Here is a 16,510-nt window from a genome sequence, read left to right as displayed (position 1 = left end):
TGTCTTAAGAGAGCGACTTCTATCTTCAAATACCCCAACCACACAGCCCATGCTCTCTTCACTCTGCTACTATTGGGAAAAAAGGTACAGCAGCCTAAAGACGAGTACTCAGCAGCACAAGGACAGCTTCTTCCCCACTGCCATCAGATTCCAGAATAATCAATAATTTTATGAACCCAAAAACACTGTTTCACTTCTTGTACACTATTATTATTTTTTTCTTCCAGTGATGTAGTAAGATGGCATAAAATGAAGGTACAAACATGATGCTGCCACAAAACACTGAATTTCATGATGATGAATTCTGATTCTGAATACATTGGTAAGAGGGTCAGCACAGATTTTTAAGACTCAGTTGGGTACTCTGTCTGGTCCAGATACTTTCCTTCGATTCACTCTCCTGAAGGCAGAATGAACATCATCCTTGGATACAGATAGGAGAGGATCATCAGGGGACATGGGGGTCCACAGTGGTGGTTCTTTCTTGTTGTTATGGTTGAATCTGGTGTAGAAGACATTGAGTTCATCTGAGAGTGAAGCTTTGTCGTCTCCTACTGCACTGGATTTGGGTTTGTAGCAGCTTATGCCATTTAGAAGCTGTCACAGCTGGTGGGTATCACTTGTTTCCACTTTTGTCCAGAAACTCCACTTCACACAGGAGATGGCTTTCCGAAGGTCAAAGGTATTCCTTCTGTACCGTTCTGGATCTGCAGACTTAAATGTCTGTGATCTGGCTCTCAGCAGGTTCTGGATTTCATTGTTCACCCAGGGCTTCTGGTTGGGGAAAACATGGACCATTTTATTGCGGACACACTCATATTCTGAGAAAAGTTTGTGACGGCCCTGGTGTAATCATTCAGATCCTCAGATGAATCCTCGAATACTACCCAATCCACTGACTTCAGGAAGTCCTGTAACCATTCTTCTGGTTTGCCTGCTGCAACCACCTTCTAGTTGTCCTGATCTCTGGAGCCTCTCCTTTTAGGCTCTAACTGTATGAAGGCAGAAGGAGCATAGCCAGGTGATCCGACTTGACAAAATTCATCTTGGGAAAGAACAGTAGCTTTTCACTGCCTTAAGTAGCAGTGATTGAATGTTCTGGGACCTCAGGTGTAGCAAATTACATGCTAGTGGTAGTTGTGCAGGGTTTTCTTGAGACAGGCCTGGTTAAAGTCTCTGAGATGTGTGTCAGGCTTTACTGCCTTTTGGTTACTGACCACATCATGCAGCTCCGCAATTGCACGTTTGTAATTGACATCGGGAGGGATATAAACTCCAGTGAGAATCACTGATGAGAACTCTCAGGGTAGATAGAAGGATCTGCAATTAATCAAGATTTGGTCTAAGGCAGTAGAGCAGGAGGTCAACATAACTCCAAGTCTGCACCACCAGTATTAATGGAAAAGCACACACCATCCTTCCAGCTTTTCCAGAATCCGACTTTCGATCTGGTCTGTGAACATTGAAACACTCTGATCAGATGCCGGTGTCTGATGTGTTCTTCGTTAGCCAGGTCTCGTTGCAGCAAACAACTGACATTTGTCTCACCTGCCTCTGATAAAGCAGTCTTGCCCTCAGGTCGTCAATTTTATTCTCTAGTGACTGAACATTTGTCAGCAATATGGATGCTAGATTCAGTCAGGAGTCAGACAGCCTTTTCCATCCCTGTGCCATAATGATGTCACACTTCGAAATTGCTTATCATTCATGAAATGTGCCTTAATCAGTACTGCCACTCTGCTCTGCAACCTGCAATGATAGTAATCATGGTTGCAATGCAACTAACCAGTGCCTTGAGGATTATAGCTCCCATTTGATTATACTTGGCTGCTAGCAGGGTCTGACACAGAGGAAGAAGCATTATGTTAGATCTATAATGGAGACTTGCAGCCTCATGGCATGCCTCGTGGTGCTGTTTACAACTTTAAAGGAAAGAACCTTTTCCTTTATCCATGTGTTGTCTAGGAACACACCCATATGAATACAAGTTGAAACATGGTGTCAGAAATGGGTTGAAGGAAAATAAAAGGAAATAATTTAAAATGAAAATCTGATGTCAGCCATTAATCAGTGAAGAGAAGCTAACAAAGTGGAAAAATGGAAGGATTACATCCACCAGCAAAACTTCAGTTGATAGGTGATGTGGCTGAAAATTGGAACAGATTCAAATAACATCTTAGATTGTACTGAGTGGCAGTCGGAGCTGACGAGAAAAGTGAATAAAGTGAAAGCGTTAATTTTCTTACATGTTGTGGGTGATGAAGCCCTGGAAGTGTATAATAGCTTCACATTTGCTGCTGAAGGAGACAAAATGAAACTGGAAAAAATAATAGAACAGTTTGAGACATACCTAAATGTAAAAAAAATGTTTAATTTTTAAAATATTTTATTTTTCATTTTCAAAGACTCACACAAATCTAAACAAATAACAAAATCTCTTTCAACAATAGTATATAACATGCAGAGTCTATTTTTCTCTTACCCCTCTCCCTTTTCTCCCATACCCTAATACAACAAAGAAAATATTATGTATATTAAACAAATACAAAGAACCAAAAATCAGTAAAGTCACAAATCCTTAAGCGAACTTAAGAAAAACCCAAAGAAACCTAAAACAAAGAAGATAAGGGACAAAATTCAAGAGCTCGTCATCTGCACCACGACCCACTTCATTGATCACAATCATTTCACTACTGGCACTCATTGTTGCATTTTCTTTATTCAGAAGGGGTAAAAATATATCTGTGTACCAAGGTGTTGCAGTTAGGGTTGCCAAACCTTAACATATGTGTCAAATTTCCAATTTTCAATGTCTTAGCTGCAAAACTGACAAGTCCATGGATTCATTTGGCTGATTCAAAGACAAACAGCATCATATGTAGCACAAAAGGAAGCAAAAGGAAGACTGGGGGAGGGTTAATGTTATGCCTTTACTTAAGAAGACTGCAAAGACAAAATGTATGGGTATTGTAGGTTGATTAGTGTATTTGGGTGGCACTGGCTTGTGGGCTGTACGTCTAATTTAAATTTAATTAAGCTGGGGAGCTTAATGTCATTTGTGGGTAAATTATATGAGGGATTCTAAAAGACATGGTCGGCAAAAATTTCTAACGGCAAAGATTGATTGGAAGTAGTCAGCATAACTTTGTGCATAGAAATTGTCCCTCGTGAATTTGATCCAGTTTTTTCAAGTGCTATCCAAAATGATTGACGAGGGCAGGCAGTAAATCAGTGGTTCTCAACCTTTTTTCTTTCCACTCACATACCACTCTAAGTATTCCCTATGCCATAGATGCTCTGTGATTAGTAAGGGATTGCTTAAGGTGGTACATGGATGGAAAGAAAAAGTTTGAAAACCACTGTTTTATTCGTACCTAATTGACTCATTATGTGCTCAGTTTCATAACTCCAAAGGAGATGGAGCAATGATAATTTTTCTCAAGCAATATATTTCAGTAACAACTGTTGTTTCAGGCTTGAGCCCTTAATCAAGGTATGAGAAAAATGCAGGCTGACACCCAATCAAAATGATTTGGGGAGGGGGAGCACAGTTCCACTGGCAGGAGGTAATAGGTGGATAAGAGAGGGAGGACATATCAGCAAACAGGGATGGCTCTGTGAATGGAGAGGGAAGGAGGGAGAAGAGCTGGAGGAATGGCAAATGGATGGAAAAGAGAGGGAGAACAGGGAGTAGATTAGCAGAAACCAGAGAAATTGATGTTAATGCCATTCAATGTGGACAAGGTTCGGTATGGTAGGCTAGTCCAGAAGGTCAGACTACACAGGATCCAGGTGAGCTGGATAATTAATGGTAGGAGCAAGAGGGTGGTAGTGGAAGGTTCTTATTCAGATTAGAGGCCTGTGTGCAGTGGCGTACTAATATGACTTGATGACAAGGTGGTTTGCATGGTTAGTAAGTCTGCAGATGATACCAAAATTAGTGAAACAGTGGACAATGAAGAAGGTTATCTGAGATTACAACAGGATCAAGACAAATTGGGGAAATGGGCAAAGGAATAGCAAAAAGAATTTAACTTGGACAAATGCAAGATGTTGTACTTTGGTTTGTTAAACCAAGACTTGCACTGTAAATGGTAGGGGCCTGGAGAATATTGTTTGCAGAGATATCTAGAAGTATGGACACATTGTTTCATGAAAATGGCAATAGAGTTAAACAAAGATATTTCACAACTAGAGAGTGCACAATACTGGATCTCCTTTTAGGGAACATTTTGTGTCCAATAATCATAATGCCATTAGTTTCAAGTCAATTATGGAGAAGGATCAGTCTGGGCCTTGGGTTGAGATTCTAAATTGGAGAAAGACTAATTTTGAGAAAATGAGAAAGAATCTAGAATGTGTGGATTTGGATAATTTGTTTTTGGACAAGGATGTACGAGGTAAGTGGAAGACCTTCTGAAGGTGAAATTTTGAGAGTACAGAGTTTGTATGTTTCTGTTAGGATTAAAGGCAAGGCTAGCAGGCATAGGGTTTTCAAGGGTTATTGGAGATCTGGTTCAGAAGAAGAAAGATGAACAGCAGGTATAGGCAATGGAGCAAATGAGGTACTTGAGAAGTACAAAAATGCTTAAAATGTATAAAAGTTTTTGAAGCTTCATTTATTCATATGTTTTGGGATTGTCCAAATTTAGAACATTTTTGGCAAGATATTTTCCCAACTTTATCAAAGATTCTTAAGACTAAATGAGAGCCATGTCCTTTGATTGCTTTATTTGGTTTTTCTCTAGAAGAGGATATATCTCTATCCTCAATCTAGAAGAGAATCTTAGATTTTGCTTCGTTGATAGCTAGACGAGCAATTTTAATGTAGTGGAAAGACATTGTTTCACCCACTCATATTCAATGGTTACATGATATCATGTCCTATTTAAGTTTGGAAAAAAAATTGGATGTAATATTAGATGCAAAATCTGAATTTGATAAGATGTGGGGCCCATTCATGGATTATTAAGGTTTTAATATGTATGTTTGCCCTATGATGCTGTGGCAAAACACCAAATTTCATGACTTGTTCATGACAATAAATCCTGATTCTGATTATTATCATAATCTGAGGATCTGAGTGGGGTAGATGCTCCGGGGATTGCCTGAATGGTGTCTGGGGGCTGTTATTCAATTCATGTTTACAATATATACAAATAACCTTGTTCAGAGGGAAGGGGCAGATTAGTAGGGAGAATTTTTTTTCCTTTTCATTATTAAGACAAATAAGTAAAGGGGGGTTGAACTACAGATTACGGATCATATCACAGAACAACATGATCACATCAGAGAAGTATAAAATATCTGATACAAGGGTATTTTATGTGTTTCATTTTTGTATTCAATATTATTTTTGGACATTGTACGAGTTAATGATTTAATTGCTTAATTATTATAATTATAGAATTTGATGTCCTGACTGAAATAATGTAATAAGTATGATTCTGCTCCTAATTTACAATTGATATGTGATATGATTTGATTTGTTATCATTAATATACCTTATCTAAAGGGTTTTTGTTAAGCTCAATAAACATATTTTAAAAAGAAAAAAATGCAAGAAAAACCTCAAGAAATCAGGAAGGCTAGAAGACGATGAGGTTGCTTTGTCAGACAATGCGGAGGAAAATCCTAAGGGTTTCTACAGGTATATATTAAGAGCAAAAGAATAGAAAGGGACAAAATTGGTCCCCTGGAAGGTCAGAGTGGTTGGCTTTGTATGGAGCCAAAAGAGATGGGGGAGATTTTTTTTCCATCAGTATTTATTCAGGAAACAGGCACGGAGTCATGGGAAGTAAAGAAAACAAGCAGTGAGGTCATGGAACCTCTACAGATTAAAGAGGAGGAAGTGCTTGATGTCTTAAAGCAAATAAGGGAGGATAAATCCCAAGGGCCTGATGAAATATTCTTCTGGACCTTGATGAAGGTTAGTGTAGAAATTGCAGAGGCTCCAGCACAAATATTCAAAATCTCCTTAGCCATGGATGTGGTGCTAGAGGATTGAAGGGTAGCTCATGTTTTTCTGTTGTTTAAAAAAGGCTCCAAAAGTAACCCTGGAAATTATAGGCCAGTGAGTCTGACATCAGTAGTAGGTAAATTATTGAAAGGCGTTCTAAGAGATCAGATATACAATTATTTGGATAGCCAGAAACTGATTAGGGATAGTCAACATGGCTTTGTGCATGGCACGTTGTGTTAAACCAATCATTTAGAGTTTTTCGAGCAGGTTACCATGAAATTTGAAAAAAGGAAAGTCTGTGGATGTTGTCTATATGGACTTTAGTAAGGCCTGTGACAAGGTCCCACATGGAAGGTTAGTCAAAAAGGTTCAGATGCTTGGTATTCATGGTGAGGTAGTGAACTGGATTCGACAATGGCTAGATGGGAGAAGCTAGAGAGTAGTGGTGGATGGTTGCTTCTCAGACTGGAGGCCTGTGACTAGTAGTGTGCCTCAGGGATTTGTGCTGGGAACATTGTTTGTCATCTGTATCAATTATCTGGTTGATAATGTGGTAAATTGGAACAGCAAGTTTGCAGATGACACTAAGATTGGAGACATTCAGGCGAAGAAGGTTTTCAGAGCTTGCAGAGGGATCTGGACCAAATGGAAAAATGGGCTGAAAAATGGCAGATGGAATTTAATGCAGACATTTTGGATGGCCAAACCAAGAAAGGACATAAACATGTCTGGTAGGGCAAATATGGTTCTAATAAACTGGTGGGGATGAATTTGGTGGCCCCAAATTCTATGCAGATAGATCCGTAAAATGACAAAACTCAATTAAAATATTTGATGGATCATTAAACTCAATTGTACACTTGCCTTTGTATGTCAAATATTTAAGTTATGCTGCATCATGCTTTTGGAAACCTTAGGATATCCCAAGGTGCTTTTCAGAAGACCGCAGAGCCCACCTCACTGTCAAAAGACAAAGGAGGAAAAACCCAACACCCAACCCCAACCAACCAATTTTCCCTTGCAACCGCTGCAACTGTGTCTGCCTGTCCCGCATCGGACTTGTCAGCCACAAACGAGCCTGCAGCTGACGTGGACTTTACCCCTCCATAAATCTTCGTCCGCGAAGCCAAGCCAAAGAAAAGACTGTTGTTATTACCATTGGCATTCAAAGCCCACAATTAGGATTGCTCACATCACTGGACAACAATTGTTTTCAATAGGTTTGCTTCCTGAAATAAAATTGTTGATTGTAATAGATAACTTCAAGCTGAACACAAAGATAATTTCAGATTTGCTGCATCAACTAGGAAGTTGTAGAAACATTAAATTAACTTTTATTGAATTTAGCATGTTTAATTGCATAAAAATGGTTTTGATTGTACTCAGCATCTGATATCTCTCATGTCAGTGTCCAACAATAGTCGGACCAGCATTGATGGATCTCAATTGCCCTGATACCACTTTTCCATGGACGCAATGTCCAGCTGAAACCTTTCACCAAGTTCGTCACTGACTTCACCAACATCGGCAGGGAAGAAGTCCAAGTGCGAAAGCAGAAAATTAATTTTCAATGCCATGTTGCATTTCGTGGTTTTGTAGGCTTGAAATCAACTTAAAATATGACAGAAAATCACAAAAATAGGTTATATCTAAAGTATGTGATAGAAAAAAATTAAGCTGATTTTGATTTGATCACCCTGATTTGATCCATAAAATATACCCAGAGGTGGTGTGAAGCAAAATCTCCATTGTCCAGTGTAAGGAATTGCTTTCCATGAGCCCCAAATTCAAACACCTTTCTGTCTGGGAAATCTCACCTGGTCTAATCAGATCAGATACTATTCATTGTTATGTAATAAAAATGAAATGTTGTCTTGCACATGTTGCACAAAATTACCTTTAATCTGCCTAAAGAGAATCAATCGGATCAGGGAAATAATTGCCATAGGGCAGACAAAGATTTTCCATTAGCATTGCTAATCAGTGATAGCGCAGAAAGGGTAGGTAGTCAGAATCTTTTTCCGGTGTGGGGCAACTCATTTTTTTTTTTACAAACACACAGACTGGTGGGTGTCAAGAACAGCTGTTGTGGTAGTGCTGAGGAAGCAGATAGCTCTTAAAAGTTTAAGAGGCTTCCAAATAGACATGTGAATATGTAGGGAATAGAGGGCATGGATTGTGTGCAAAGAGATGAGAGTCTGATTGGCATAATTTTTGCTGTATACTGGTTGGCAAAGAGCATCTGATGCTGCACTATTCAATGTTCCATTGTGCCGCACAATGGTCATATTATTGTCAAGTAGTTTGCCCATTGTGGAAAATGTTTTGTGGCAAAGCTAAGTGGTGCTGGTAGATTTTTTAAAATCCCTCTTCACTGCAATTTATGAATATGAACAGGGTGGAAGTGAGACAGCAATTAGAATAAAAACACATAGACTTGATTTGGAAGCCAGCCTGCAATCGTCATGTGGCCTAGTGTTTGATTAACACATATTGTATATTTGGAGTCTAACAATGGCTTTATGAACAAAAGTCCATATTTATGCATAGAAGCCAGGATACTGATTCTGCAACTTACTCCGTGGAGTGTTCCTTTGAGGCATCATTAACTAATATTTGAAAATAATCTCTTTTATTACATTGGGAGCTTTAAAGCTGTAAAAGTGCCCTGTAATGTACTCCTTATGTTTCCCTCCTTTTCATTCATCTACTCATCGACACTCAAATTTTAGTAATCATCTTTAAGATACCATCTCAGATTCACTTTAGACTCCTCCTCAGTCAACCTAACAGGTGAGAACAAATATTCTGGAATAACATTTTTTGGCTTAATTATAAGCACTAATACGTGGCATTGCAGTGTCGCACATGATTATTTTGCTTCTATAATTTGGTTCATTACTTTCAATGCAACAGAAATTAAATGTCTGGGCCCTTTGGACTTGAATAATGTTAAATCAAAACCATTGATTGTTTCGTTTTAATTAAACTGTAAACATAACTGGCTTTCTGACGTACACCAGTAACAACAGCTCGGATCTCTGAGAGGCCAAAGTAACACTTTTTTTTTTAAAAAACACATATTGGTGACAAGGTTAAAACATGACAAATTTCAAATGTATATATATATATATTAATCTTATGAAAAAAACACAAATGCTGGAGAAACTCAGCAGGTCAAACAGTGCCTTTATGTAGCTTTTGTGCTTTACCCTTAATCTTATGAAAGATCATTTTAACATCGATTGTAAAAACAAAAAGATTTTTCTTGTTTTATGTACAGATACACAATCCTTTATCTGGACATCTAAAATCCGGAAACCTCCAAAAACCGGCAAGTGGATAGAGACAGCAGCGCGAGTCGGGCGGGCGAGGGACCGGCAGCGCGAGTCGGGCGGGCGAGGGACCGGCAGCGCGAGTCGGGCGGGCGAGGGATCGGCAGCGCGAGTCGGGCGGGCGAGGGACCGGCAGCGCGACTGGAAGTGGGTGGGGGTGGATATGGCAGCACAGTTCGGGTGGGCTCAAATCTGGCTTTCCGAAATCCGGAAAAATCCGAAATTCGGAACACAATGTCCCCCAAGGATTCCGGATGAAGGATTTTGTACCTGTACTATTCACCCAAGGACAAGCACTCATGGTAGCTAATACCATCGGTTTCCCTGTTTACTTAGTTCATCATGATCACAAAGGACCATGTGATTTTTCTCTAGCTTCCAACATTGATAAATCAAACAGCTGGTGGGCTGGTGTATCAATGACTGAAGCAGCTTGAGGTAAACGATAGTGTCATTCATCACCAATACCATCAGTCCTAATGATGGAGTAATTATGTTATCCAAACTTTAAAACAATCCCTATGGTTATGAGAGCACCTAAGGCAAGAACTAGAATAATCACCTGCAGAAAACAGTTTTCATTTTCAGCATTTCCATCCATTGTGAACTGCTGCAAGCATTTTAAATGGCCCATGACATCTAGACTGTGATTTTGGACGGTTAGCTTTATATCTCTAAAGATATAATGATCAGATTAGTAATTATCTTTTAAATTAAACAATAATTTAATTTTTCTGATCAAATTACCTGATAACCTTTTCTGTTTAACATCTGGAAAGTTATTCCTGTTTGAGAGTTCATTTGTATAAAAGGAATGAACTTCTGAGGCAGAGTGTAATGACGTGATGCAACCTTTACCAGGGCTGAATTTCTAGACAAGCAAACTATGACAAGTCATAAGTAGATTACGTTTTGTTTAAGAGTGCTGTTGGCAAGAAAATCCACTTTTGAAAGTGATAATAATACAAAAGCAGTAAGAGCAGCAGGATTATAAAAAGATTTGTGTAAACCACTTAGTGCATTATTCTCATCTTTTGGGATTGACATTTTTTTTTTTAAGTTTTCAACTACTCAGGTTTGGGCTTCCCTTATTTTTGAAATAGCAATTTTTTATATACATTACAGTCCTTTTGTATGTATCGCTAATACCAGTTTCTTATTTCTGAAACTTTAGTGCTGCCCCACAGAAAATATTTTGGAATTAACTTTGTCATCCAAAAATTATAATTCTAAATTCCAATAAAATTGAACTGCTTTAACTATTTTAAAACAAAATAACAAAGATTAAAATCTCACAAGCACATCCTGAAATGCTTTTTAAGCACATTTAAGTCAGTCTTACAAATTTTGTTTTGATGACTTTGAAAATTGAACCAACAACGAAATGCAAAGTTCCAAGTTACATTAATTGATGGGTTTCTAATTTGCAAATGTAATTACTTCCACACTCAGTTCAAATTTGGAACAGGGCACCAGCTGCACAATAATTAACGCCATGCCTATTGCACGAATACAGACCTGTCATCCGCTGAATAACCTTCATCAACAAGCATCCTGAAAGCACACCATACTTTATTTAGAAATGCTTACAGAAAGGTGTCCTTTCTCCTCAAAATAATGGAGCTGAATCAAAATTATATATACATGACAAAGCTATCCTTTTTGGTATTTACTAAAGGGTCTGACCAAAGCGAGTTAACATGCACAGGAACTCATTGCCTTCAGACCATATTAGAATGTACCTTTTTCAGACTCCTCTCAAACAACATTCTGAACCAGACTATTTGCAAATCCATGCATTCTCCACCATGAGAAAACGGTATGCTGCCCATCAATCCTATCCTTTACAAAGATATTGAAAATTTTATTCCATCTATTTTTCGAAGGTAACATTATAACTTCAGAATATCAAATTGCCTACCTGTCTAAATCACGTACAGCATTAGAGATTTCTGTTCATGATCCCTGAAAACTACAAACCACTGATTCCGATTGAAAATTTCCCTTTCACTAACACCACCAGCTACAGTAATTTGAGCCAGGGGCAGCATGGTTAGAGTAGCAGTTAGCATAATGCTATAACAGTGCCTGCCACCCAGGTTCGAATCCGGCACTATCTGCAAGGAGTTTGTACGCTCTCCCGGCATCTGCATGGGTTTCCTCCAGACCTCCAAAACGTATGGGGTTTGTAGGTTAATTGGTAGATTTGGGTGGGCCTGAAGGGCCTGCTATCAAGCTGTGCCTTGAAATTTAAATTAAAAAATAATTAAGTAGGCTTGTCTAACCTACTGTTTTACCTGCAAGTTATTAATTTGCTATATAGTTTCTTATCTTTGCTTACATTCAAATTAAATCCTAGTTCCATTGTAATCATTTTGGCTGCAGCAATAAATCGAATAGTCCTCCCTCCATAAACTCTACCACGATGCTCTTCTGTGAATTCCAGATACCAGTAATTCTATTCTCAGTGGAAGTTCTGGGTTGTAAACTAATAATCATTGAACAGTTTACTCTGGTGATGGATGGAAGGGAACAGGAGTATCGTGCTGGACTGGAAAACTGACTTCCTGCATTGTTAGCCACATGTAACATGGAGAAGGCTGCTTTGTCAAAGAAAATTGTACCCAATGCTTGCCATCATATATAATCTTTGAGTTCACAAAAGTGTCAAAGCTACAATGATTGCCAGGAGCCCAGGTTCAGTAGGAATACAGAAATGGTTTCAATAAGACCGGAAGATATAGGAACTGAATTAGACCCATCGAGTCCACTCTGCCATTCCATCATGAGCTGATCCATTTTTCCCACTCAGCCCCACTCCCCAGCCTTCTCCACATAATCTTTGATAACTGGACTATTCAGATAGATATCAATCTCTGCCTCAAATACACCAAGCAACCTGGCCTCCACAATTGCCCATGGTAGCAAATTCCAGAGATTCACCACCCTCTGCATCTCAGATTGGAAGGTTGTGATTAGTGGTGTGTCTCAGGGATCAGTGCTGGGACCCATTGTTGTTTGCTATCTATATCAGTGATCTGGATGATAATGTGATTAATTGGATTAGCTAATTTGTAGATGACACTAAGATTGGAGGTGTTGTGGATGGCAAAGGTTTTCAAAGCTTGCAGAGTGATCTGGACCAGCTGTAAAAATGGCAGATAGAATTTAATGCAGACAAGTGTGAGGTGCTACAATTTGGAGGGACAAAGCAAGAAAGGACATACACAGTAAATGGTAGGGCAACTGAGGAGTGCGGTAGAACAGAGGGATCTGGGAATATAGGTACACAATTTCCTTAAAGTGGTGTCACAAGTAGATAGGGTTATAAAGAGAGTTTTTGGGATATTGGCCTTCATAAACAAAGTATTGAGCACAATTGGGTGTTGTGGTAAAGTTGTATTAGACATTGGTGAGACCAAATTTGGAGTGCTATGTGCAATTTTGGTCACCTAACTACAGGAAAGATGATAAGTTAGAAAGAGTACACAAAAAATTTACTAGGATGTTTCCCGGACTTCAAGAACTGCCTCCGACACTTACCACTGACCAGTGGATGATGTTAAAAGCAAACCACAATATTTTAATAAATTACTCTGTAAAGGTTTAATTTTATTTGGATTTTTAATATACCACTGTTGGCTCCTGTAATAGGCCACTTAAAGCCTGTACCAAGTTGACGTCAGTCGCACTGGGTGGATGGACCCTGCGGAGAAGTGCTGAGACCACTGATAACTTGCAGGGCATAAACTTACTTTGCAGGACCTCTACCACACTCCTGCCTTGGTCTTTGGTACCAATTATGTATCATGACCTCTGGCTCCTCACCCTCCCCATAAGAATATTCTGCACCCACTCAAGAACATCCTGGACCAGAACACCCAGAAGGCAACACACTATCCTGCAATCTCTTTTGCAGCCACTGAATCTCCTATCTGTTTCCTATTAAGTTCCTATGACTCAACTATCACTCTACCTGACTTCACCTCTCGAGGCTCAGAGCCGATCACAGTGCTATTAGTCTGGCTTCAGTCCCATTGATTACAATTACAAAATATGGTCTGGGTTCTTGAAGTACAGATATTTGATAATCGGTTCTTGTACTGTTCATATTGTGAATGGAAATCTTGCTTCAGAAACTACTTTCTCCCCTCAGTTAACCCATCCTTGCAAACTAGTGTCCAGTTTCATATTATCTATCCTCTCTCTCGATCGAGTTTTGAATGGGTTGTTGCTCCATAATGAATACTCCTTTCCTACTGACTCTATGCTGAATTCATGGACCAACACTTTGTCACATGACCCACTTTTCTTCCTGATCTCTCCTAAAGCTTTGTCACTCTCAATAAACAACAATTTTTTTCCCCAAAAGGTTTGTTTCCTGAAATAAAATTGGGGATTATGGTAGATGACTTCAAGCTAAATACAAAATATATTATCAGATTTTCCACATCACATAGGAAGCTGGAGAAACATTAAATGAACTTTTATTGAATGTAACACTTTTAATAAACATTGTTAGTTCAACTGATCTAAAAATGTTTAGCCACTGATTTTCATTTGTACTCAGCATCTGATGCCTCTTGTGTCAGTGTCCAACAATAGACCAGCATGCATAGATGGATTCCAGTTGCTCTGATACCTCATTTCCATGGTCACAATGTCCTGGTGAAACCTTTCACCATGTTGATCACTGACTGCACCAAGATCAGTGAGAAAGAAGTCCAAGTGTGAATGTAGAAAATGAATTTTCAACATATGTTGCACCTCATGGTTTTGTCCGCGTGAAGCATGTTTGTCAATCAGCTGGATAGTTTGGTGCTCTGTAGTTGTCAAGAAAATTCTCAACATTTTTAAATGCTTTCCATGTTATTTTCTCCGGCTTCACTAGCAGGTCTTCGAACTGCCTGTCATTGATCACGTCTGATTGGTGGACCAACAAAAATGCCTTCCTTAATTTTGGCATCAATTATTCTTGGAAACATCTGCCTCAAATAGCAAGACCCATCACCTTCCTTGTTCATTGCTTTCAAAAACTTTTTCATGAATTCAAGTTTGATATGAAGAGGAGGCAGAAACAGCTTATTGGATTGACAAGCGAGTTATGTACCACACTTTTCTGACCTGGAACCAAATGTTTACGCAGCGGCCAGTTGTTTTTTAATGTAATGTGGCTCTTTATCATGGCTATCCCATTCACAATTGAAACAACAGTACTTGGTATATCCAAGCTGCATTCCTAGTAGTAGTGCCAATACTTTTAGATCAAGATAGGACAGATGTTCTAGTTGCACTTGTCGTATTGTATGCGTTTCAACAACAGTTCCATGTTACTGTAGGTTTCTTTCATGTTTACTGAATATAACCAATGCTACTGAAGGGTGGACATTGCCATTTTGTAACAGGTCTGTTTTTTGGCTTAACTTTGATGAATCTATAAAAAGATACCATTGTTGTGGGACATGCACACAACCCAAAGCTATGAACAACCCATCAATATCAGTGCAGAAACAGAGGTTATCAACCTGCATAGAGTTTGTCAAATGTTCATGATGGCTCTGAAATACAGAAATTTTTATACCTGACAGCAAACCCCATCCTTGAACCAATTAATTCTGGGTAAATCAGAGGATTTCCAACCTGCTGAGGGAGAGATCAAGGGCTTTTAAGGCTGGGAATTCAGATCTCTACAAGATGTCCAGGTACGACCTGCAGAAGGCTATCTGTGGTAATTCTGGAGGAAGCTAGATACAGAGTCAGAGAGACACCAGGGATTGAAGGCCACTACAGCCTACAAAGCAAGGGCAAACACCACAGATGGCTGTGATGTTTCATTACCTGATGAGTTGTACACCTTCTATCCTCGCTTTGAGAGGGACAACCCAACAGTGCCTATGAGAATCCCTTCAAAGGCTGAGGGTTCCCTGTGATATCTGTGGTATCTGAGGAAGATGTCAGAATCTCATTCAAGAGTGAACCCTTACAAGGCCTTGACAGAGCACTTGGCAGGGTACTGAAAATCTGTGCCAACCAACTAGCCAGAGTGTTCATGGACATTTTCAACCTCTCATTGGTCCAGTCAGAGGTTCCTACCTGCTTCCAATGACCATCGGCCAGTAGCACTAACATATATACTGGGATGAAATGCTTTGAGAGGCTGGTCATGGCCAGAATTAACAAGTACCTAAGCAAAGGTCTAAACCAACTGCAATTCGCCTGGCATCACAATCACTCCACAGAATACGCAATATTGCTGGCTCTCCACTCAGCTCTGGTTCACCAAGAAAATAGAAACTCGTACAATGGCTGCTCTTCATTGACTACAGCTCAACCTTCAACACCATTATTCCCTCAGTGCTGTTTAACAAGTTCCAAACCCAGGGCCTCAGTACCCACCTCTGCAACTGGATCCTCGACTTCCTCATTGGAAGCCCACAGTCTGCACAAATTGGAAACGATAGCCGCTTTCAGGTGGAATCGCCAGGAGAATGCAGCTCCAGAGTGGTTGCGGGTGTCTGCGAAGGGACTTTCAGGTGGCACCGCTGAAGGCAGTGGTCTGCCAGCTGAAAGTTCTGCAGCAGGGAGAGGTGCCGTGGAGCAAATGGCGGCTCCTGAGTCGGGGCAGGGGCAGCCGTCTGACAGCGCCCCCACCCCCCCAGCACGGGATAACAGGGCAAGGACGCCCCAGCCCGTAGTCCCGTGCCGGGGGACTGTCAGGCAGCGGGGACTGCTCGGCACCTGAAAGCTGCTAGTCGCTTTACTTTGCTGCTTTCAGGTGCATCGGGGGATTCTCCAAGCTGGAGAATATACCTATAGGAAAGTGAAGTGCTCCTCCTGGTCATGTTCTCCACTTTCAGGTGGCCACCCGACAGCCACATTGGGGTAGAATAGGTGGCTTTACAGTTGGGTATTCTGGCCACTTGAAAGTGGCTAATGTCTCCTCCTCACTGATTATGAACACAGGTGCAGCTCAAGAATGCGTCCTTAGCCCACTGCTCTACTCACTGTATTCCCATGACTGTGTGGCCATGCACAATTTCAATGATATCTACAAATTTGCCGATGACAACATGTGTCGGCAGAATCACTAATGGCAATGAGGAAGAGTACAGGAGGGAGATAAATTAGCTTCTCGAGTGGCATCACACCAATAACCTTGTACTCAATGCTAGCAAAACCAAGGAGATGATTGTGGACTTTAGGAGGAAGTTAG

General features: G+C 40.0%; 1 protein-coding gene across 5 annotated transcripts in view; it reads right to left on the bottom strand.

Moving 5' to 3' along the window:
- The window catches only part of LOC138761771 (diacylglycerol kinase beta), a 618,073-nt gene that overhangs the window by 197,450 nt on the left and 404,113 nt on the right, over positions 1-16,510 (bottom strand). Inside the window, exon 20 of one of the 5 annotated variants that reach the window (XM_069934483.1) lies at positions 2,247-2,317. The exons of the other annotated variants lie outside the window; for them this stretch is intronic. Within the exon in view, the coding sequence (XP_069790584.1) occupies positions 2,247-2,317 (71 nt within the window). The remainder of the gene's footprint in view (positions 1-2,246; positions 2,318-16,510) is intronic. 5 annotated transcript variants of the gene reach the window in all.

This window comes from Narcine bancroftii, chromosome 4 (assembly GCF_036971445.1).
Source record: "Narcine bancroftii isolate sNarBan1 chromosome 4, sNarBan1.hap1, whole genome shotgun sequence".
NCBI lineage: Eukaryota > Metazoa > Chordata > Chondrichthyes > Torpediniformes > Narcinidae > Narcine > Narcine bancroftii.
Note: the sequence above shows the minus strand (reverse complement) of the source record. Positions and strands in the feature narration are given on the sequence as shown.